Source organism: Pantherophis guttatus, chromosome 8 (genome assembly GCF_059756535.1).
Source record: "Pantherophis guttatus breed Tessera chromosome 8, ASM5975653v1, whole genome shotgun sequence".
Taxonomy (NCBI): domain Eukaryota; kingdom Metazoa; phylum Chordata; class Lepidosauria; order Squamata; family Colubridae; genus Pantherophis; species Pantherophis guttatus.
In genome coordinates, this window is record NC_142070.1 from 13,906,371 (window position 1) to 13,930,934 (window position 24,564).

Genomic DNA, 24,564 nt, shown 5'->3' on the forward strand with positions numbered 1-24,564 from the left:
GAACCTTAAAACCTGCCTCTGCCAGCTGGTCGGGAGCCCTGATAGGGTGTTCTATGCGAGGGGTGGCTGATGGGATAGAGCAGGGCTGTCAAATTCGCGGCCCATGGGCTGGATGCGCCACACTCTGGCCACACCCACACCTGGTTTAGCGAAGGGGGAAAAACTTGCGATAAGTCACATGACACCGCCATGACAATGTGACCCCTCTGAGATAGAAGACCCTCATCCCCATGTCACCCATCTTCCGTTCTTTTACTTTATTTAATCTCTCTTAATTTTAACCATTTTGTATTATGTTTTTATTACTCCATATGCCGCCCACAGTTGCGGCAACAATATGCACAATGAAGATAAAACTGTAATGATTACAAAAAACAGCCAATACATAAAGCTATATAGTAGTATCCCAAATTAACTGTAGGCTGGGGTGAAAAACTGTGTTTTGAAAGTTTAATAGAATTGCAGTATCGATAATCCCAGACACACTTCAGAAAATTCTGTTTTGCAGTAACATGCTGCTCTTAATGGCTACAGTTCAGTTTTCCTTAACGACCTTTGACATCTTAATTTTAGTACTTGAGTAAACGATAGACTAGTTTTCTGAAAAGCAAATCAATCCTTAGCTTAATATGCCTCAAGCCTACCGTACTATATTGTGCAAGTGCCACAGCTGTCAGTTTCAGTATGCTAAAATATAATGTATGAAACACAATTTTGGAAAATTATTTCATTTGGGTAGCTGAAAGAAAAAATGGATTGGAAGCCTTTATTCAGTATATAAAACAAAAACGTGTGTTATGCAGTAGTGCTTCAAGGTTTTCCACTAGCCAAAATTGTTTATACAGAAGAATTAAGAGTAGATTATTATTTTTATTATTATTATTTTATATATGCTCATGCAATTACAGCTTTTAGCTTTTGAGTTTTTCTTCCACTTGTAGAGCTATCACATGGAATAAAAATGTAACATTGATTTGACTTGTGAATGTGTATGTGTCTACTATTGGGTAGACCAGATGCTTTGATAGAAAAACACTTTATATATTTACATACATACATACATACATACATACATACATACATATAAAGTGTTTTTCTATAGAAACACCTGGTCTACCCCGATATGGGAGGGAGCATACTTTTGCTTTTCAGCTCCAATCCAGGAGCCCTCAGGCAGTTGCATTCATGACAAACCATTTTATACCAGATTTATATTTGCTGATAAAGAAATAAAGGAAGACTAGTATAGATCTATTTCAAGCTATTTAGCTCTCATCAGCTAGCCATACCCAAGTTCGAATCCGATACTATATCTTTTCATAAATAGCACATCAGTAATATTCCTCATTTTATCCTGCAGAAAAATCTTACCTGTATGGTTGCCAAGAGTATTCAGTAACTTTATGGCGCATAATCATTGCCCATATTCTTCATTAAGAAGCAAACAAGGAAATGAAGTAGTGAATTTAAACCAATCTTGGCTTTAAGCTTGTGACTAATTTATCTGTAGGGCCTCTTCTACACTGCTTTCCATCCCAGTTTGGTTAATGTTACTATTTGTGCCGTGAAGCAGTTAGTTCATTCAAATTTCAGCCCTCAAACGAAAATAAGCAGTGTTCTTTTTCCATATTTGCTTCTTAGTTGAAAACCCCTCTCATTTAAAAGCAGAAAATAGCTCCTTTGCCTCCGTGCAGTCAAATTGCAGCCTTTCGGTGACTTGAATGGTTGCAGTTTCTTTAATTCCACATCATCTAAAATTGGCACAGTACAGAAAAGCATTAAGTATTCTCTTGAGAAGGCTGCTTATAATGCTAGTGATTTGTACAAAATGGGTGTGCCATTTTGTGTAGATTGAGTTGTTGGATCTTCCTCTTCTTTCTCAGGGTAAGATATCTTGAGAAATGAGTTTCAGATGTGTTCGATGAAGTACCCTGTTTCCCCCAAAATAAGACATCCCCTGATAATAAACACAATCGGGCTTTTGAGCTCATGGCAGTAAGGCCAAGCGCTTATTTCAGGGTTCAAAAAAATATAAGACGGTATTATTTTGGGGGAAACACGGTATCTATAGCTATATCCAGTGGTAGGATTCAAGTAATTTAACAACCGGTTCTCTGCCCTAATGATTTCTTCCAACAACCAGTTTTCCAAACTGCTCAGAAAGTTAACAATCGGCTCTCCCGAAATGGTACGAACTGGCTGAATCCCACCACTGACTATATCCCAGCCAGCAGCATATTACATCCAACTAGCAATCAGTTTATATGCTATTACCCTCATTTCTATTGCATAAGGTAGCAATTCCTCTTCACCAATGGAAATTTTATAGTAAATGTTCCTTATCTAGCCTGAATTCAGGTGAATTATTTACTTTCTCCTCTAACCAGTTTATTTTATTTATTTAATGTACAGCATCTACAGAAGTCATGCAATCACTAATATACAAATGTAGTTTAAATAAAAGTATCAGCACGTGCGCATGCACGCACACATATGTATATTATGTGGACAATACAATATAGGAGATAATATATTAAATTAAGATGAAACCATAATAAAATCACCGTAATATGGAGCCATAGAATTGCAAAGGAATGAAGAGACGTGGTGGCATAGTGGTTAGAATGCAGTACTGCAGGCTACTTCTGCTGCCTGCCGGCTGCCTGCAATTTGGCGGATCAAATCTCACCAGGCTCAAGGTTGACTCAGCCTTCCATCCTTTCTAAGGTAGGTTAAATGAGGACCCAGTTTGTGGGGGCAATAAGCTGACTTTGTATAAATATACAAAAGTATGAAGGCTATTGCTTAACGCATTGTAAGTCACCCTGAGTCTCCGGAGAAGGGCGGCATATAAATCAAATTAAATAAAAAAATAAATAAATGAGGAGCCAGATTGTTGGGGGCAATAGGCTGACTCTGTAAACTGCTTAGAGAGGGTTGTAAAAGCCCTATGAAGTGGTATATAAGTCTAAGTGCTATTGCTATGTTATGATTCAATATCTAAAGAAGCTAACCATCTAACTCAGGGTTGTTAAACTGGCGGCACAGTGGTGTCACGTGATGTATCAAGACTTTTTTCCCCCTTTGCTAAACCAAGCGGGGCGAGCACGTGACGCAACTGGCCCGTGGGCCGCGAGTTTGACACCCCTGATCTAACTGCTTCTGGTATGGCTGCAATGAGATCACTCCAGGTGCCTTGAATCTGTAACCCTCTTGTAACCAGTGGACTATAATAAACTTCCTATATTAAAAAATACCTAAGTACTCTAAAAATGAAAATGAGAGGAAATTGGTCTAGCAAAAGAATGTAGATTCTATTCATATCAAATTCTTGTTTGTTTTTTTAAAAGCGGAACACTTATACTTGGTTTTCTGTTTCAAAAGATATTCAAAGGAACCGAAGCATCCAAATAGTATTCTCTTCACAAATATCCTCTCACACAAAGATTGCAGTAGAACATGGGGACCTGTTTGCTGAGGAAGATTGAATGTTTGGCGCGGTGACCGAAAAAATGCTCCTATTCTAAATGCCCAACTGCCTGATCTTTTGGGGGAAAGCGTAGAAAATCGATGGCATAAATGAGGACTTGTGAATGGATCAGATTGCATGGAACAAAAGCTGTCTTTATTGATAAGATTCTCCCAGCATGAAAATCTCACCAGTCTCCCAAGCTGAGACACTGCTAGTTACTCTGCTAATATTTTTTTTAAAGAAATAATAACAGTTGAAAAGCATTGATATGTAGTGGTGAGAGTAGCTTTCTGAAAGAAAGATCTTTATGGAACTCATTTTCATTAGTTATGAATGACTGTTTTATCAGCCTAACCTCAACATTATGGGATTATTATCAAGAGGTATAACTATCAAGAGGTGGATAATGGAGGGCAAATGAATATGCAAAACATTTACTTTGGGTAACTTTGACAATAGGGAATACACTTTGCCCTATTGGGAATAAAAAGGTGAGCTAAAATTATTTAATGATAACTACAATATCTGTTTGCCATTACTGTTGATAATTCTGTAGAGTTATGCCTTCATGCAGGCACAATTTGATGCACAGAAAAGAAACTTACTAAAGCCGACTGCATTCATTCATACAATTTTGATCAGTAGAAAGGGCTCTAGATGTGAGCGGTGTGGTGGCCTAGTGGTGAAGACGCTCATCTCCCACTCAGAAGGTTGAGAGTTCAAACCTAGGTAGCAGCAGATATTTCTCTCCTAGGATGTAGAGAACAAATATCCGCTGTGAACTCTGCTTGGCATCAGGAAAGGCATCTGACCAGTAAATGCTCAGCTCCATCAGTCACCTTAACTCTACCCCAAATTAAGGGATTACAGGGTCGTGAAAAGTGAGGTTTTTTTAAGGGTTATAAATGGCACTAAGGAATTGGCAAGAAGTCGAGACTCTTCTGCCACCAGTAGCCTCCCACCGGCCAGTCCGCTCCCACAGAGAGAGTCTCCTCAGGGGGCCATCGCCAAATTATGTCGGCTGGCAACATCCAGGGGGAGGGCATTCTCTGTGGGAGCCCCTGCCCTTTGGAATGAACTGCCCCCAGAAATGCGTAAGATCTCCGATCTCCGTGTATTTCGCTGTGCCCTCAAAACCTTGTTGTTCCACCAGGCCGGGCTATCAGTGTAAAGATTTTAATTGGTTTTAATTGTGGGATTTTAAATTTGGGGGTTTTATAATTGAGCCAATTATTTAATAATTTTAATTATTTTTAAATTTTGTCTGTCTTTGTGCTTTTAATCAGGCTGCACACCGCCCTGAGTCCTTCGAGAGAAGGGCAGTATAGAAATAAAATTAATTAATAAATAAAATAATAAATAAATAAATAAGAAGTCACTTCACTGTGCTGTAGTGAAAACATTCCGGATGTCTACCCAGTATCTTAAATATACCTTATGAATTTAATCTTGATACCAACAATTAAAAAAAAAACATGTAATCCACTCTGTAGGATTAGGCTGAAGCTAGGACACGTGATCACTTTTCCTCCCCACCCCCCAGCCTTTAATTGCAATCTTAACCATAGATACGGTAATGTTACTGAATGCGATAAGACCTGGGAATCCTTACTGATTAATTTACACCTCTAAAATTGGTAAAGCGGCCTCCCTTTTCGGTCAAGCTCAATTCTGTCAAACTACATGGACGCTTCCCCACCCAAAGCAACATTACGGAATTGGTTTTCTACTGTTTTTTTCCAAAATTTTAATATTTTTTAAAAAAAAACCTTTTCAGTCTTAAAGTTTAAAGATGGGTAGTCACCCATCTTGTTCATCTGTTTAGTCTTTTTTTTTTTCTTTTTCCAAGATCAGTCAATTGACCGAATGCTGCAGTATTAGCACCACTAGGTGTTGTAAATTAATATAGCTAAAAATATTGAAAGCAGAAGAAAAGTACAGATCAGATTGTGCTTCCCATGGAACCCGTGCCAGGTTTCTTACATAACCTTGTTTTTCCTGATATTGCATATCTGTCTTTTATTCTTATTGTGGATAAACGGTTGGTTTAAAGGATAAGGTTCACATATATATCAACATTTGGAGGCTTTTTCAATTAACTTGCTTGCACCGAAAATGATTGAAAAGACTGCAGCTCCTTTCCCCCTTACCCTGCATGTAGTAAAAACTGCACACTCAATCCAAGGATGAAAACCAAAAGAGGCCATTGTTTGGGGAACGGGATTTGTTGCCGCTTTCATGATCTGTGCAAGAAAAATGCTGACAAACCATAGCTTTTATGTTAGGGTAGGAGCTTAAGGAAACACTGAAATTTCATTATGGTGGATGAAAACTGTGCCTCTTTTCAGAGAGCGGTCCACCAACATTTGCTATTTGTTATCCAAGTGGTCAACGTTTGCATTGGGAGGAGAGCTGGAAAACCTGAACACTGAAGGATATATATGGAGGGAGACTAAAGGAGAGGAGGTGGGATATATGAGGCCATATAGAAAGATGCCGTAAGTCAGGGCTATCCTGCATGCTTTTTATCTATGAAATGTTCCCTCCTCCCCCTCCCTTTTTTTTTTAAAAAACCTAATAGAATATCAATCAGAATAGAGCAGGAAGCGACCATGGAGGTCTTCTAGTCCAACCCCCTGGAGAGACTATACCAGAGGTGTCAAACTGGCAGCCTGTGGGCCAGATGCGTCGCGTGAAGGCCACGCCCACCCCGGCTCCACAAAGGCAAAAAGCCGTCAAGATACATCATGTGACACAATCGAGTTTGACACCCGTGCTCTATACCAGTGGTCACCAACTGGTGGTCCGTGAGAAAATTTTGGTGGTCCGCAGAAAAAATATTTGCATTTTTAATATTGTACTAAATCAGGGGTCCTCAAACTACGGCCCCTGGGTTGGATACATGCAATGAACATTTGTGTTGCTGCAGAGAGTCTCCCCCTTCGAGGTCTTTTTGTGTGGGGCAGAAATTCTGACGTGGGGTTTGCTTCAGCCTCCTGGCGCGGGTCTTTGGGAGAAGGCTGGAGGGAAGTGCCGCTGGTGGTGACGAACCGGAGGGCCTTGTTTCCAGTGGGACTGAATCATGGCCTGGAACTGGCTGACCATCTCAGCCCATTGAGCCTCCAGGCGCCGGTACCTGGCCTGCACTCCCGCAGGTCTTCCCTCTGCTTGGAAAGCCTATGCTCATAATCCTCAGTGAGGTGCTTCTGCTGAGTCTCCTTCTCGGTCAGATCCAATTTGAACTGAGCTGTTTTGCCAACTCTTTCTCGTGGTGGCTGCTTAGTTCCAACAATTGCTTCCTGTTGGGGCCGTAAGGAGCCTGGGCGGGGAGGTGAGGAGTTGGCCATGCCCACCCAGTCACATGACCACCTAGCCACGCCCAGCCAGCCAGTCATTAGGCAGCTCATATTAGTGGTCGGTGGGATTTAAAATTATGAATTTAGTGGTCCCTGAGGTCCGAAAGGTTGGTGACCCCTGCTCCATACCATTTCAGACAAGTAGCTGTCCAGTCTCTTCTTAAAAATGTCCAGTGATGGAGCGCCCAAGGCAAGCTGTTCCACTGATTGATTGTCCTCACTGTTAGGAAGTTTCTCCTTAATTCCAGGTTGCATGTCTCCTTGATTAGTTTCCATCCATTGTTTCTTGTCTTGCCTTCAGGTGCTTTGGAAAATAAGTTGACTCCTTCTTCTTTGTGGCAGCCCCTCAAATACTGGAATACTGCTATCATGTCATCCTTAGAATAAAGCATTAGAAGGGAAAACACCAGTTCATTCAGTCGTGGAAAACCCTGATTTAGGGGAAATTTCAGAATCTATTTCTTTTTGTTTAATCTTTTCTTAAAGATTAGAAATAGAGCAGCATTTAAAAGTGACCTTTTGTAAGGTAGAAGAGCAATAACTATTTATGAGCATGTAAATACGAGGGCATTATCCTTCTTGGATATTCTTGTGCCTTAAGACACAGAGACAGCTGCTGTGAAATTTGTTAAGATGGATGTTGAAATTGTGTAAGGTTTAGAAAAGCCAAGAAGCTGTTGCATATATCATAACATTCCTTCCCTCTACCCAATTGCCTACTGTGTCAGACAAGTTGTGTAAGTTTCAAACCTGAACTGGATCTTGTATTGCTGTAGTAAGCAACTCTTCTTGATTCAATTTAGAATATCAACCTCTTCCATTCACCCTGTGAGCATGACAGCTGTTACTGCTTTAAAGTGTTGAATCCAAAAAGTGGCTGAAATGAAGATCATCGTGAATAGATATGCAACCTTCAAACTTACAAAGCCACATTGAACAATGAATGACTTGGTAACCTTGGGAAATACAGCCATTCAGAGATTTGCTATTTTTTTTCCCCTAAAGATTTTTCTGCATATGTACCTGTATGTCTATAGATAAGTGGATATATGCGGTGCTGCGAAGCTAACCGTTATGTGCAAGTTTCCTGAGCTGCTGAATTACCCAACTTCCTTTGAAATTCTTAAAAATGTCAGTTGAAAATGTTTTGCTTTCATGATGAAATGCTTGTTCTCCCAACAGCTTGTACAATGAAGAGAGAAATTTGCTCCGCATTCAAGCAAAAGAAAGGCGAAATCAGGAAGCCCATCAGGAGAGAGAAGCGTTCCCTGCAGATATTCCCCTTTTTGGAGCGCCTTACAAGGTATCCACAACATACCTCCGTTATATCATAGAATGAGCTGTTAGTTTTATATGTTCCAGTTTGCCTCTTTGTTTTAAGAGGATTTGAAAGTTAGATTTGGTCTATCTTTCATGCTAAGCATCATGGCCTTCTCCAATTCGAAGAGACCCTTGTTTGGCAGGCTGAGGCAAAGAGGCAGTCCCGGAACCAGCGAAATCTGGGGGCTGGGCAGGGGACAGAATGTATCCGCCCTCAGTGTGGAAGGGATTGCCATTCTCGAATTGGCCTTTTTAGTCACACTAGATGCTGTTTTAGGACCTCTTTCCAGAGCACGATACCATAGTCTTTTGAGACTGAAGGATTCCAATGAAGGATGCTAAGCCAGTAGTTTTTTTTTTTTTTTTGCAATACACAGTATGGGTGGTTTAAGCTTTTGCAAAACTTAAGACATTTATCCTAGTCACCTCCCATCTTGACTATTGCAATGTGCTCTACATGGGGTTGCTCTTGAAAAGCACCCAGAGGTTCCCGTTGGTTCAAAATGCAGCAGCCCATATGGTTTTGTGCAGACCCAGGTCTGCACATGTGTCATCTCTTTTGCGGGTTGCAGACTTGCTCCCGGGTGCAGTTCAAGGCACTGGTTGTCACCTTTAAAGCTCGACATGGCCAGGTTATCCCAAGGACCATCTCTTCCTGGTTACATCCACCTGATCCACTAGACGAGAGAGGCAGGGAATGTTGCGGGTCACCTTTCCTAAAGAGGTACATCTGGCGGAACCCAGAAGAAGGGCCTTCTCTGTGGTGGCCCCCTCCCTTTGGAATATCAAGCCTGTGGAGATTAGACTGGCCCTACCTCGATATGCTTTTGCAAGACCTGGTTTTGCCAACGGGCCTGGGGAACCTAGAGTGGGATGGAGCTCATTAAATGGCTTCTTTGATTGTTGTTGTCACCAAGGGTGGGAGTTGGGGTTGCAGTTACTGAGTTTTTTAAAACAAATTTGTAAGCATCCCAGAGTCTCTGAAAGTAAATGAGTGGCCATATAAATTCTCTAAATACTGTAAATAAATAAATCCCACCTTTTCAGACCTTAGTATCGTTGTCTACCCATGATTGTGATGGCTATTAACCTCTAAAATTTATATCTATTTTATTCTTGAACCACTCTTTCATTTGCCCAAAGTCCAAGCAAGACCTCACCTCTAGCCTTTCCTAGTTAAGAAGATAGTTTATTCCCAGAAATTGTAGTTCTGTATAGACCAATGATTTATCAAGATAACTTGTCAAGAATTAGCCTTTTCTCCTCCAACCCCTACTGTTGTGGTCAGTGAATACAAAAGATATGCGATTTTTTTTCAAATGCATGGAGTATTCACTTTTTTGTTGTTGCCACATAGCAGTGGTGGGTTGCCCCCGGTTCGCACCGGTTCTATAGAACCGGTAGTAAAACCGGTGGGAGGCTCCGCCCACCGACCCCGACATCATCAAAATGACGTCATCCAAATGACGTTCTGCATGTGCAGAAGAGCGCGCGGCCCCGTTGAGAACCGGTAGTAAAGGTAAGTAGAACCCACTCCTGCCACGTAGCTATTAAGGTACCTGTATTTAGATTTTATTTAATTTGTGGTGCCTTTTCTTTTCCATCTATTTTTGGGTTATTGCCTCAAAAAATAGAAATATCTGTCTGGGACTCTAGTACTCTCCTCTCCCTTAACAGCAATGTGTTAAAAAGGCTCAGCATACCTTCAAAGGACTGCTGGAGGAAGTGAAGTAATTTTTGTTGCATGACATTGCACCTTTGCACAAAGAGCACCCTGCAAGCCGTTGTAGTTTGCAGGTTCTTAGAAAACCCAAGCTACGGTTGCAAATTGATCAGTGAGCTCTTAGGCTGATGGACAATGAGCTCTTTGGGTTTAATTCATAGCTTCGTACCTTATTTCTGCTTTTTCCTGCTCTTCCTGTTTTTTTTTTCTTCACTGCTTTTTTTTTTTCCCCCCCTTGGCATTCTGTCTCATTTCAGAATAACAAAGCCGATGAATTGTCTAGCCGAATTCAGAAAATGTTTGGCAATTATGAAGAGATGAAAGAGCTCATCGTCAACCAGTTCTATCAGAATTTCATAGGGATTCCTACAAGTGTGATGCCTCTCTTCCCCCCGCCTAAAGCAAATCGCCCGCTCCTTTCTGAAAAGACTGGCACCCCATTCCAGAACCGCGGCCACCATCGCAAACACGGGGGACCTCTTAGCTCGGATGTTCCGTCTGGAGGCAGCTCCTACCCAAAAATTCACTCGAGGGTGGAGCCAGCCTCACAAAGCGCTGGATTGCCTAGCTATCAGAAGCCAGGTCCCGCCAAGAGCTGCAAGACTGAAGGACTTCAAAGTGGTAGATGTCCGCCGAAAAGTAAAAAGTCCACTGAAAAAACTACTGCACCTGAGACGCGACCCTCACTTATGGAACTTTCTCCCTTATTGTCTACGTTGTGTTCCCCTGTACCACCTCTGTCCCCTTTACATTCCGGCCAGTGTGTCAGTTCCAGATCCCTCAGCAGTAAGATCGAAAAGCATGGGCAAAATAGCTCCCCGTCTCTGGAGCTCCTGACCAGCACACGCGATAATGAAAATGAGGACACTTCAACCGCTACCGTAGCTGTCAATGCTCAGCTTTCCAGCCAGACATTTCCCTCATCCTTATCAAAAACCAGTGCAATACAACAGAAACCCACTGCCTACGTTAGACCAATGGATGGCCAAGACCAGGCTCCAGATGAGTCACCCGAACTCAAGCCACTGCCAGAGGAATACCAGGAACAGTCCTATGGGAAAATAACAAATTTAAAAACCAACGTCAAGACCAACTTACCCAAATTGAAAATACCCACGGAACCAATTGAGGTCGGTGTATTAGCTGTGTTCGGTTTGATTGTGCGTTGGCCTCAAAGTTAAACACAATTATTTGCATAATTAACGTCGAAATCATAGGCTGTAATATGGTCATGCGTTTTTAAGTAGGACGGTAATCGGAACTGAACGTGCTCCATAGAAGTTCTCTTTATGGAGCTCTTTAAGATGAGAATCAGTTGCTACTCAGTGCTAGTGTGGCTCTATGCACTCAGTAGTTCACCTTACCAAAGGATGCATAAACTTAGGAAAGACAGCAGTATTGAGTGTTTTAAGTTTTTAGTGGAGCATCGTCTTCCACCAGGAACTGAGAATGGAATAGTTTGTCAGGGATTCTAGGACATGTAGTCATAATCCTCAATAGGATAATATCTGTAAAATAGATGTGTTCCTGCCTCTGTTAAAACAGTGCCCCCACCAAACCTTTTGGGCACCAGGGACCGGTTCTGTGGAGAGAGGTTTTTCCGTGGACCGGAGAAGCTTCACTTGTTTGAGCAGCCTAGTTTCTGGCATGCCGTGGACTAGTGCCAGTTCACGGACTGGGATTTGGTGGGCCTTGTGTTAAAGGATACATTTTGACATATTTTAAATAAGGGCAGATAGTGGCAGATGGCAATGTCTATTATAATTTTGTTTCCCAGAATTTAAAAAAATGTCATCTGAGCAAGCACTTCTGTGTTTATTATACTGTTGTACAAGGTGGCCAGAATGTGATTCCACTTCTCACTCAAAAGTTTCTCTCTCTCTCTCTCTCTCTCTCTCTCTCTCTCTCTCTCTGTGTGTGTGTGTGTGTGTGTGTGTATGCACTGCTGTGTTCATTTTTCTTTCTTTTTTTTTTGTGTTGGGTGACATCTCTAGTAAATAGTAGGATTCAATTGGCTGTCAAGTACAGGCATTATAATGGTTGTATTGTCTATAATAAAAAATCTGGAGCTCTATATAGTATTAGGGGAATTAAGCCTCAAGCACGTACAAACTTCCTGAATATATTTTTTTTCTACAATTAAGCCAGATAGTTTTGATCTTGTTCACTTACTACAGGGGTGTCAAACTCAACCGGCTTGTGGGGTACTTAGATATGGCCCGCAGGACCGCCCTGGAAACAGCGAAGGACCGGCCCGCAGTGCTTCTGCCAGCGAAAACGGGCTCCCGAGCTCCGTTTTCACTGGCAGAGGGTTGCAGGAAGCCGTGGCAATCAAAAACAGAGCGTGGGAGTCTGTTTTCGCTGGCAGAGTGCTTGGATCACCACAGGCGCCCACAACAGGAGTGACGTCGAGCTGACCACACCCACCCCGGCCCCCTGAGGACAAACACAACCCTGATGCGGCTCTCAATGAAATCGATTTTGACACCCCTGACTTACTAGAACAAGTTTCTCCCCCCGCCAACTTTCTTCCACAAACCACATCATAAAAGAGAGTTAAAATAATATATTAAAATTACTGCTCTGCTCTTAAGCATTAGTGATCAAGAATATTAAAGAAACAAAGCAGCAGTTAAAATTAAAACACAGTGGAGAGCCCACTAGGATTATTTTTCAAAAAGTGTTTGCAGAATCAAGCATTTTGAATTAGTAATGGAATGAAAAGCTCAAATCGATTTCCCAGAGTTGCTATTAACAAGGATAAGCGCTCGGCCTAGGTTTGATACGGGGGCTAACTGCGATTGAGTTGTATATTATGGAGATTTTGCTAGAAAACAGTGCACAAAATGCCATTCTGCCTCCCCTGTGTGATCCTTTGACATCACTTTTTTCATCAAATAGTGACTAGCTCATTGAATTTTCAAAGCTTGCATGTCACTTGCAGCTGTGAATTAACTGTTGACGGTTTTCAGCTCTTGGCAGCACTGAAAAGTGAAGCTTTTCCAGCTGAACACAGGAATTGTCTTTCCTATTAATCTATTGTGGAGAATTGTGTTATGAATCACTTTGTACTGCAGAAACACTAAATCTGTGTCAGTCTTCTGGTTGCTTGAAAGGCTGACATCTCTTCCAATTCCCAGTATTCAAGTAGCCACACATTTGGACTTAAGCAAGTTGTGATACAAAAGATACTTCATTGGGAAACCTAATTTATTTTGCTCTTTATAATGGAGGAGTCATTATAAAATTATCTATTTCTGTAATGTTAGAATACTTTCTAAATAGTGGGAAATTTGCATAGTAAAACCTGGCAGCTGTTGAGATCAATAAGACCATCCAGTTTAGAATTTTCAGACATGCAAAGAATGGAGAATTTAGTACAAGGAAGTTATGTTCTGTTTGTTGGTTGTAAATATACGTCCCTTAACTTTAGATCAGAGGTGGAATTCTGCTGGTTTGCACTGGTTTGCGTGAACCGGTAGTGCCGACTGTGGGGGGCTGCTTACCCTCCGGGATGTAATGCTGTTCTATTTAGCCATGTTTTCGAGGCTGGGTGCACGCGTGGAAGGCATGTGAACAATTTCAATCTAAAGCGTTTCTGAAACCCACCACTGCTTTAGATTGAGATAAATTGTGTTTTCTGTTATTGGGATACAGAAATTTGGGTGATAGTCTCCAGAATGAGTAGTTCTGTGCTCCAAAAACAAACGTCTTGAATCAACCAAAGGAAATTCACATGTGCAAAGTTATGAAAATGCCTATTATTAACCTTTCTTTCCTGACTTAATGATTTTATATTCTTTCTTTTGTGTGCTATTACTATTTAACAGAGGTCGTGGGTGTTATTGCAGATAAGCTGGAAGTGTCTAGCAATGCAAAGGCGCGATTGCTTAGGGGCTGTGATGTATGTTTATGGGAACAAGAATTTGAAATAACAATGAGTAATAATGCTTTTATTAAGCAACCATGGCTTAGGTCTGATATACACACCTGGCTCTTGAAGTTTGCAGCAACCAGAGTTATGTGCAACTCTCTGGTTTATCAACTCAAATTAATGTTGCCATGAAACTGCTGTTATAATTTCATTTCCTGTTGTGTGGGTAGATGAACTTGAACATCAGCAGCATGTGTATGAATCGCATCTGTAAAGATTGATTTATTGTTTGTTTTGAATCCAAACAGTTTTTTTTTTACCAACAATCTAAATTAAAACTAGTTGGGATTTAGGAAAATGTCAATTCTTATTTTATGCATCATTTATTTTTTTGGCTGTGCCCTTTCCAGAATGCTTAAAAAAAAAAACTTTTTAGAGACCATCATTCAAAGAGTTATCTTCTCATATATTATACCAAGAAAGAAAGAAAAATTGTGGCCAAAATAACATTTTTTAAAAAACAAAACAAAACTCCAAAGGGTTTTTTTCCTTCCCTAAATGCACATACCCAATTAATCATCCCGATTTGGGGGGATCTGGCCTCTCCACAACTTTAGACATCCCTTTTTCTCCTTGAAAAAAAAATCCCAAAGCAAAAGACCATGCAAAAATAAAAGAACTGGAGAGAGTGTGTGTGTGGGCAGGCTGAAAAAGGGATCTCCTCAAGTGATTCATAAGCTGCATTTTTTTTTTTTTTGCATCCCTGCCCTGTACTCTCAAATACACTAAATTAGGGGATTGATAATATAAAAACGAATAAATGAATGTAGCAGCTGCTAGCTCCAATTGTATGTGCATTGATTCCATTCAACCCACATTGAATGCGTATAATGTTTCATCTTAGAACACTCCTACAAATCTAAGAAAATCGTTTTTAAACAGATGAAGGCCCAGTACGAATTGTCCTGACTGTCTCTGTTCAGCTGCCAAGCTGCTTAGCTAATCCCTTTGCAGGAACCAGGTCTTCATTGCAGTAGCCCTATGGAGAAAATATATTTTCTATTTTTTTTTCCTATACTCTAGAATGTATCTTGATAGTTGTGCAGTCAAAGGTGCAAGCCAAATTTCAGTAAAACCCGACGAAAATGCAGCTCTCTTTCATTTTCCACAATCTTGTTAAAAGGATCTTGCGTCAAACAGTATAGTCAAGTGGAAGGATACCATGCAGTTTCTGGATTGGCTATATACTGCACCTCGCTTTGGTAAACGTGTAAAGTAAAGGGTGTGTACTGATTTCAGAGGTAATCCTTCTGCTAAGCTGTTGTTCTTAACAAGCTAACAAGGTGAATGGAACTGTCACCCAGATAAACAGAAAGAGAGAGAGAGAGAGGGAAAGAGAGGGAAAGAGAAAGAGAAGGGTATTAAAATGATTTTGTTGATCTTTTATGTTGTTTTCTAGACTGCTGGTGATTAGATATTGTCTTGTTTGGAGCAACAACCAACTTGGCTTTTAGTTTTAATAGGCCGAATTTGATGTAGAGAGAAATTATAGTGCCTGAGGAGAAGCTGTTGGGTCATTCTATGTGTTTGCAAACATGGAAAAAAAAGAAGAACCAGCAAGAAATGTTTGAACAATACTTGGGAGCAGGGGACAGGCAAAGGTTACAAACAAGGCAAGATGTAATAAAGCAATATAATTAGTAAGAAGTACGGATAATATCGCAGTGATGTTTTGTGTTAATAAGCTAAGAACTGTGCCCTTCGAAACAACAGCATCTATTTTTGCAAGTTTTAGTAAGTTGGTGACTTTTCTGCTGTTCAGTCTGCCGTGAATGTTTATTCCTTTCTATAACCAGTGTTATTGTTGTTTTCACCAGGAAGTTTATGGAAGATCTCTGAGTGTGCATGTGTTTGAAATCATTATCATCTTAGATAAGTTAATGTATGTCATTTTCAGTGTTAACTAGGGAATGGCAGTGTCCAGTTTTTCTTTAAAGTGAAGTTGGTGCAATCTTGCTGGATCAAATGTGAGGTTGTCCTGTTGTCCGACGTTGTGATGCCGCTCATCAGTATGGAAAGATATTGTGGTGAGCTAGTTAAAATATCTGACTAAGATCTGAAAGGGCCACCTTTGTAGTTCAAAGTGGTTGAGTGCTCTCTGATGCTTTAGATAATCTACTATATCTAGGCCTATGATCTTTAACACTCTACAGGTCATGTAGAACTTATTGAAAAAATGGTAGGCTGTGAATACATCAAAAACTAATTATACTTCCTTTTAATTGTTTTCAGTAGCCACAGATGCTGAGTGGGTAGCTAAAGTCAATAGAATGGAATGTATTTGTTTGTTTGTTTGTTTGTTTATTTAATATTTCTTTATTATTTATTTATTTATTTATTTATTTGTTTGTTTGTTTGTTTGTTTGGCTGCCCATCTTACTGCAGGGTAACTCTGGGCGGCATAGCTGGGTAGCCACAAGCTGTTCTGGGTAGTATTTTATTGCAGGTTCCTCATACATTTGCAAAGTAGTTGAATTCTTCCTTAACAGTTTTCTACATTAAATATCAACTATCAAGGGTTTTCTGACTGTTTCTGGAAACTAATATTTGCGACCAATTTGTCTCCTCCATTACTTCACTGATTAAGTGAGGGTGCCTTCCGCCGTGCCCTGAAAACTTTCTTTTTCCAGCAAGCCGGAAATTAAATGTTTTTAATTGGTTTGTCATTGTCTTTTTATTATGGGGCCAAATTTATATATATCTTTTTAGCAGTATTTTAATGTTTGTAGTCTATGTTTTTATTTGGCTGTACACCGCCCTGAGTCCTCAGGGAGAAGGGCGGTATATAAATTTGATATAAAATAAAAAATAAAAAAATAAATTATTTTATTACAGTATCATTAAACAGTTCGGCTAGATCAGGTGTCAGCAACCTGTGGCTCCGGAGCCACATGTGGCTTTTTGGGCCCTTTGCTGTGGTTTAAAGAGCCGCATGCAGCTCTTTGGGCCCACTGCTGTGGCTCTCTGTGAGGTGATCCCACCACTGAATGGCTCTGCCCCTCGCCATCCCCTCCCAGTCACTCCTTGCCTGGCCTGAGAAGTAAGGATGGATGGCGGGGGATTGAGAAGCGGCCGTGACAGAGACAGAGAGACAGAGGGAGTGGGGGAGAGACGGAGAGAGAGGCGGGAGAGGGGAGGGAGGGAGAGGTGGAGGGAGAAAGAGATGTCAGAAGAGTTTTGTGGTTCCTGGTGTTTTTTAACAATCAGTTCTCTGCCGTAATGACCGGCTGGGTAGTCGTGGCTGGAGGCGGGGGGGTCATGTGACTGGTAGAAATGAGTGATGTTGAGTTGGCCACGCCCACCCAGGTTTTGTGGCTCCCAGTGTTTTCTTTTCTGTGGGAAATGGGCCCAAATGGCTCTTTGAGTGTTTAAGGTTGCAGACCCCTGGGGCTAGGTTATAGCACATTTACAGTGATTTAATTCTGGTTCTGCTGGATATTTATCTACATGAATGAATGTTAAAAACGATTCACTTGGAAAAAGTCTGTCTGTCTGTGTGAAGACAAGGCGTACATTTTGAAGGTTTTTATGATGCCCCACAATGTTTTTTTTTTTAACTATCAATTATTCTTATGAAGAAAATGAACATTTCCTGAGGAAAGTAGTTTTGAATAGACAACTTTTTTATACGTATATATTTTTATTAGTATATTATTTGGGGATTTTCCCCTTAGGTTTTAATATAGTAATATCCATTGGCTTCGATTCTGGTCAGAGAACATGTTTTTGAAAATACGTTATTCTATATTAGATTTAGATTATAGTAACTATATGTTCTTTATTATAAAGGATAGTACTTTATTTTAGAAAACTGTCCTTTAAATTTTTCAAAACCTCCCCTTTGTTCTTTATTTTGGTCATTTAACTCCTACTGTAGAAATGGTACGAGTTAATGCATACTTCAATGTTCCTGTGAAAAATATGCAAACTGAATTCTTTTTAAAATAAATGTACATATACTCTTTGATTTTTGGTTTTTTTTTTAAGAATATGCATTTTTGTAAGGTTTTCATTGGTTTTGCTCTTGTATTTTATCTTGTACAGCAAATTACAAACATAAACAAGTTTTATTCTTATGAACTTATTTTTAAAGGCACTGTATGTCCTTAATTTTTTTTTCAAGAAAATATGGCCGCCCTAATTTACCCATTTGCCTTGTCATTTAAGCATAATTTTTATTTATTTCTACTATAAAGCAATGGCTAAAATTGCTTGTTTTAGACGAGCAATTTACAGTATGTATACTTCATATTGTAGTATGTGCCTTAGCACATACTACAGTGAGTAAAATCCAGCTCATGAATGAGACTCTACTTTAAAAATAATGATCAGCTATTTTCAAGTTTGCCATCTCTTAGAAGTGCAGTTTCAACCTATTTATATACTTTTGAGTGTTGAAACTGAAAGTGCTTTTAAAAAGTGTAATATTTGTATGTTGTGAGCTACTTTGTTCTCCTTGCTGAATAGACAGGATGTAAAAACCTTAAATGCTCCCTTGGGCATGGATTTTAGTGATTGAGTAACTCCATCAGGTGTGATATATACATACATACATACATTGTAACTGTGGTTGCATGGATTGGGTTAGATTGTCCTCAGGTGCCATTATGCTTTTGCTGTATTGTTATTATTGTTTGCTTCTATTTTCATTGGCTTTAATCCTATGATTCCTGCCCAGAGTCATAATGGCATGATGGGCAGCTATATAAATTATACTAAATAAAGGAAAAAAATATAATACAGGACTACAATTAAAAAGAACTAAAAGACAGTAAAAATAGCATCTGATTTTTTGCCTGCTAAAATGCCCTGCCAGCTATTTCTTGCTTTAAAAAAAGATTTAAATTTATTTTCTTCCTTTTTCATGGTAAGAATCAGCAAAAAGAGAAACGACCTAACATTACTTAAATAAGATTTTGTGGGAAATGTCCTCTCACTTTCTCTTCTAAAGAGCTGTGAAATTAAAGTAGAATCTTCAAAAATTCTGTTTTAAATTGAAAAATACTGTGGAGGTAGATTAAATATGCAAAGTGCAAAAGTGATAAAATGCTTTTTAATTGCCACTTAAATAGCTTTTTTTTCTTTTGATTTAGGTTTTCAGAAAGATATACATGTAGAAAAAAGTACCTTACGAATGAGTGATTACAAAACCTTAATGTGGAAAGAGAAGCTGATATCTGAAAATAGTTTTTAAAGTCTCTTTTCCTTGCATGTTAAAAATATTTAATTTAGTGCTCCTTTTAAAGAAACTGCTTAATGAAAATTGTCACTTATTTTAAAAAAAATTTACAAATTCAATAACATAAATGAAAGTGGTATTTTATACGGTACAAAATGGCATAATTGAAAATAGGATTTGTGCGTGCATGCATGTATGTATAAAGCAGTTAACTCTGTGGCTAAAAATTTTATCTGGAACATTCCAGCGAGAAAAAACAATGACCTTCAAATAAATAAATCACAGCCAAATTCTGCCGGCTCACAATATTTAAAACGCATAGAAAACAAAAAAGCAACTTTCTTGTATGTGCTTTGCTGCATTCCCACTGGACTTTGGGCTGGCTTTTTCCTTCCTTGCCCTTCCTCTGGGTGCAGCTGCTGCATTTCCCCTCCCTGTGTAAATCTGGAAATAAAATATTAACCAAAGCAGCCATGAGAGGAACGCGGACGAAGCAGCTTTGCTGATGCGCATTTCCCTCTGTGGTTTATTTTTATTTATTTATTTTTGAGCTCCCCTCTCCTCAAGGTACTCAGCACGAGTCAGAACGGGACAGATGTTGTCGATTCCAAACATGCAAGGCACGGCGGGGAGCGCGTGTTGGGGGGGGGCAACACACGATGGCGAATATTGCTTAGCAACCGGGCACTTGAGGGAGCGTTTTTTAGGAGAAATGCCAAGGGAGTTATGCCTGGGAGCGATTGCTGGCTTTGCATGGCTCAGTGCGAGGGGAGAGAAGTGAAAGTTCTTTCCTGTCAGCTCTGCCACTCCAGCTGCCAGAGCAAAGACGCTCATGGTATTGATGCTGATTACAGCTGGCAGGGGAATGTATGGAAACAGGAAACCTCTGTTGCCATGTAGGAAGGCAGTAAGACATGTTCACGGAGGTAAGTTCTCCCCCCTCAGGCCCCCGCCACAAATAGAAACTGGCCGCGGATGCTCAGGTATCTTCTCCGTAGGAGAGACTGGGGGAGGGGTGGGCAGCAAGGCAGGTGACTGGAGGGTGGACCGAGGTCATGTTTTGCCACGTGCTACCAGTAGCCCAAAGGAGGGACGTCTTCCAGCTGATGCCCTGCTTGCAGCCAAGAGGTAGAAAGGCACTCTCCCGGCGAATTTGGCTTGTAAACAAGGACGGCTTGGGTGGGTGAGGCACTCGGGCAGAGAGTCATGCTCCTCCTCCCTCGCTTCCTTTGCAAAGGGCTTGACGGATAATTGACAAGCTGCACCAGGAGTCTTGGATTCCAGGGCATCCGTTCCTCAGAAGTTCCTGGGAAAATGTGCAACTCAGCAGTAGCTGAAGGTAGCGTTATCAAAGCTAAGCAATCAAGCTACCTGTAGGTAGCCGATTGCATGTCATGGACACCTGAAACTTTGCTCCCAGGATGAAAGCTTTCTCTTTCCCTCCCCAATAGAGGAATTTCAGGCAGAAGAAACTTTCTGTACATTGGCCAGGTGTGTGCAAATGTTGTGGAGGGGGTGGAGGTGGGGAATTGCAAAGATGTCATGCCATTAACCTGGTGGGTGCTTGGTGTCTCTTTTCCTTAAAGAGCCCTCTGTCTATATGGCAAAATAGAAATCTAGAGTTTTAAGATACATGTTACTATTGTTCTTATAGATAAGAATTTTCTTGGGGGGGGGGAATGAATAGATTCCAGCTGGTGATATTTTCAAGGAAAACCACAACCAAATTTGATGGTCTGGTTGTGATGGAAGATCTTTAAAGGCCCCAAGGCCTGCCTGGCTTGAAGCTTCTCCATGTCTTACCATTTTGAAAGCCTCATTATACTGTGGGGAGAAGTTTCAGTCTGGTGAAAGTCCCTTGTGTATACGTACTTCCTTCCTACTCGGAACACACACCATTTTTATCATGCTCACTGATCTAGCTTAAAAACAAACAAACACACAAACACACAAAAGGCATGTTGTTAGGACTTTGACATAATACCATTTCTGCCCAAAGGGGAGTGGCTTTGTATTAGAAAATTAGCATATTGGCATTATTCTTGCTACTATATTTACCACATCGGGGCAAATTAACCTCCACTGACTTGATAAGGGCCAAAACATTGCTGCCTGTATGTGATTTGCAGAAAGTGCAAATCTGAGTGCATAACTGTTTTTGTTCATTGTCCTTTATGTCATATCTTGTCTTTCACTTTTGAAATCAAGATGCCATCTAAATGGAATTTCCAGGTGGTGTCCCATCCATATTCTCATGAAATCTAGAATCATTTAGTTTATTGTACCTCACGCTTTCATTTCATCTCAGAGGTAATGTTGTAAAACATAATTGGCCTACTCATTTTTTTTTAGTCCGACAAATGAAATTAAGTAAAATGGTTGACCCATGGACACTGCTTGCTTTGGCTTGATTTTCAGTACGTTTGGTTGTCTTCAAGTGTTCTGCTCAAGAACTTAACTGTGTTTATTTTTCCTCAGAATTTGTTAATAGCCACTATCTTTGGTAGCTTTAAATAAGATTCCCTTAATTAATAGAGGATAAGATCTATAGTCATGAAGCTATCTATGTTATTGTTGTTAGTTGCGAAGTCATGTCCGACCCATCGCGACCCCATGGACAACGTTCCTCCAGGCCTTTCTGTCCTTTAACATCCCCCAGAGTCCATTTAAGCTCGTGCCGAGTGCTTCAGTGACTCTATCCAGCCACCTCATTTTCTGCCGTCCCATTTTTGTGAGTCCTTCCTTCTCATTAGGTGGCCAAAGTATTTAACTTTCATCTTCAGGATCTGGCCTATCTATATATTACTTTAAATATTGGCAGATAACCACAGTAGTTGGTAAGCAGGAAAGTCAAAAAAGTCACCTCAAAAGAAAGGATACTTTTCTCAGAAAAAAATTGTACATGTCCATGAAGCTACCAGGAGTCAAGTTTGAGTCAGAGGAAATTTTTATCTTTTTATTGCAGGCAATGTGCATTTCGATAACAGCTCTTGCAATAACAGCAGTAAATGACTCCTTGTGCCTTGCTTGGGTTCTTCCGTTGGCTTCTGTTTGGCCCTGCCGGAAACAAAATACGGTTTTAAATAGATGTTAAGAAATCCTATTAAAACTTCTCAGTGAAAAGATTAGCGTACTGGACCAATTTATCTGATAAATAACTTGCATGTGTCGAACTATATTTACCTTCTCAAGTAGAGGAGGGAGCCATGCTTATTGTGTAGTTTTTCAAAGAAGTTGTTAAGACCCAACTTTCCTAGGCAGTGTCTTGTTCACCCTATCACAGTCTTTTCCAAACTGTCACCCCATCCCATAGTGTTTGGAGTTCAATTAGCAGAATTATCAGCCAAAATGGCCATTACCGAGACTTGAACTCCTCACATCTGGAGGTGCCAAGCTGCAGAAGAATGCTCTATTTTTATACTATATATTCAAAAGTCTGATTTGCAGTTGTTTGTGGGTGAGAAACAGAAGTCTCTGTGAAGCTACACTTGAGTTGGGTCAACTTTGCACTGAAAGATCCTTGATACGAGAGGTCCTTATGAATAAGATGAGTGATGATGTTACCTAATTTGGGTAATGAGAGAGAGCACCAAGGACCTTCATTTTAATCCTGAGCTACAAATATTCTCTTTTTCTGAGAGCCTTGATAATTTTACTGGTCCTTCCTTGATCAGGAGCTCTTTCTGATTGGTTTACTTGATGATGACATCATTGCTACATGGCTTCTAAGAGCTCCGGTGGTGCAGTGGTTAGAATGCAGTACTGCAGGCTACTTCTGCTGACTGCCGGCTGCCTGCAATTTGGCAGTTCAATTCTCCACAATGTCCCAGAATGGAAAGTTAGGGCAATCATCAAGTGTGTCTTTTTTACCCCAACAACTTTATTCTTCTGGTATAATAATGTAGTGGGGATATTCTATCTTCATATAGCAGATTTATGCCTTAGGGTTTCATGATTCTTTTTAATTTGTTTTCATTTTTCCCATTTATACGGTTGACTTTTACAAGCTAAATAAAAGGGTACTTCATCAATTATTCATTTGCTTCCTATCTCGAAGGCCTTTTTTTCTTTTACTGGTAGTTAAATAAAATTTATGCAGAGTTGCTTGTTTAGTATTTTATTTACCCAATGGGATCAAGACTGAAACTTAGGACATTCAGCATACAAATGAGGATTAGAAAAGAGAGCACTTTTACATTATTCTGAATAAAACTTAAAAGTTCTCACTTTAAGGGTAAATTATTTGGAACAAGCCTTTCAGGTAAACAGAAGGAATGTAAAATGTGGACTCAGAACGAATTAAAGAGAGCACCAAACTAGTACAATCCTATTTCATAAATAAAAATGTTCTATACCAAAATAACACACGGGATCTTTTTTCAGTGTACTTGCATAGAATTGGGGCGGGGGGGGGGACCAATTTTCCTTCTAGCTGTTAACATAAGCATTAATAACAAACAAGGTTTTTGAATAATGGATTTGGCATTTTATCATGCAATCCCTGTCTGTGTACTTTTGGACAAACTATGAATCAAGCAAATATACCAGTTCTGATGTCTGAAGAATGTGATTCTTGGATTTCCTTAAATGAGTCAAATCTAGAAGGGGTGGCTACAGACCTTTTTAAAGTTGTTTCAGACATTAATAAGGTTGATACTGGCTCCAGTAAGGTCCAATTAGGGCAGGCTGTCTGTTTTCAAAGGTCATGTGGATTAGCTCATGGTGAAACACATAAGGCAAGCCACAAGTGGTATTTGCTCCACCATAATGCTTTCCAAAGAATGCAATACATGTAGTCCTCAACTTACGACCGCAATTTAGCCCAAAATGTATGTTGTGAAGTGAAAAATTTGTTAAGTGAATTTCTTCCCTTTTACCACTTTTCTTGCCACATTGGTCAAATGCATCATTGCAGCTGTTAAATTGGTAACATGGTTGTTAAGTGAATCTGGATTCTCCATTGACTTTGCTTGTCAGAAGGTCACAAAATGACTCCTGAACACTGCAACCGTCATAAATACGAGTCGGTTGTCAAGCATCTGAATGGGGGGGGGAGGGCAGGGATTTTTGCTACTGGTTCTCCGAACTACCCGCCTCCATCGCTACCTGATCGGGCGATCTGGTCCAAACTGAGAGCATTTCACCCCTGGCTACCTGTATGTATATATCATTGTCAGTCTCTCTTTCATCTTTAGTAGTACATGCAGGATTTAGTTTTGGACTCTCCTGTTTCTCTTTGCGTTCATCTATTTAACGTAACGTTTCTCAACCATAGCAACTTTAAAATGTGCGCACTTCCACTCTCAGAATTCCGGGAGTGGAAGCCCATGCATCTTAAAATGGCTAAGATTGAGAAACACTGCTTTGAAGAGTGGAGGAGCAGTGAAGACCAATTGGTTTTCAACTAGAACATCATTTTAATTAAGAAGAATGCCAGTTGTATTTTTTACTGTTGCTTTTCTCTTTTTTCCCCCCCTTACCTCTTAGCATTCTGCCTGAGGGTTTTCTAAAAGTTGTTGTTCGTTGCGAAGTCGTGTCCAACCCATAGTGACCCCAGGGACAACGTTCCTCCAGGCCTTC

At 40.2% G+C, this 24,564-nt stretch overlaps 1 protein-coding gene across 14 annotated transcripts in view; it reads left to right on the top strand.

Annotated features, from left to right (window-relative positions):
• Positions 1-24,564, top strand: part of AFF1 (ALF transcription elongation factor 1) — a 174,353-nt gene that overhangs the window by 77,807 nt on the left and 71,982 nt on the right. For 11 of the 14 annotated variants that reach the window (XM_087875112.1, XM_034440438.3, XM_087875115.1 and 8 more), the window contains 2 exons: positions 8,011-8,131; positions 10,129-11,001. The exons of 2 other annotated variants lie outside the window; for them this stretch is intronic. In XM_087875112.1, the coding sequence (XP_087731238.1) occupies positions 8,011-8,131; positions 10,129-11,001 (994 nt within the window). Of the gene's footprint in view, positions 1-8,010; positions 8,132-10,128; positions 11,002-19,642; positions 19,911-24,564 lie in introns of those variants that run through there. One more of the 14 variants, XM_034440442.3, reaches the window with a different exon arrangement.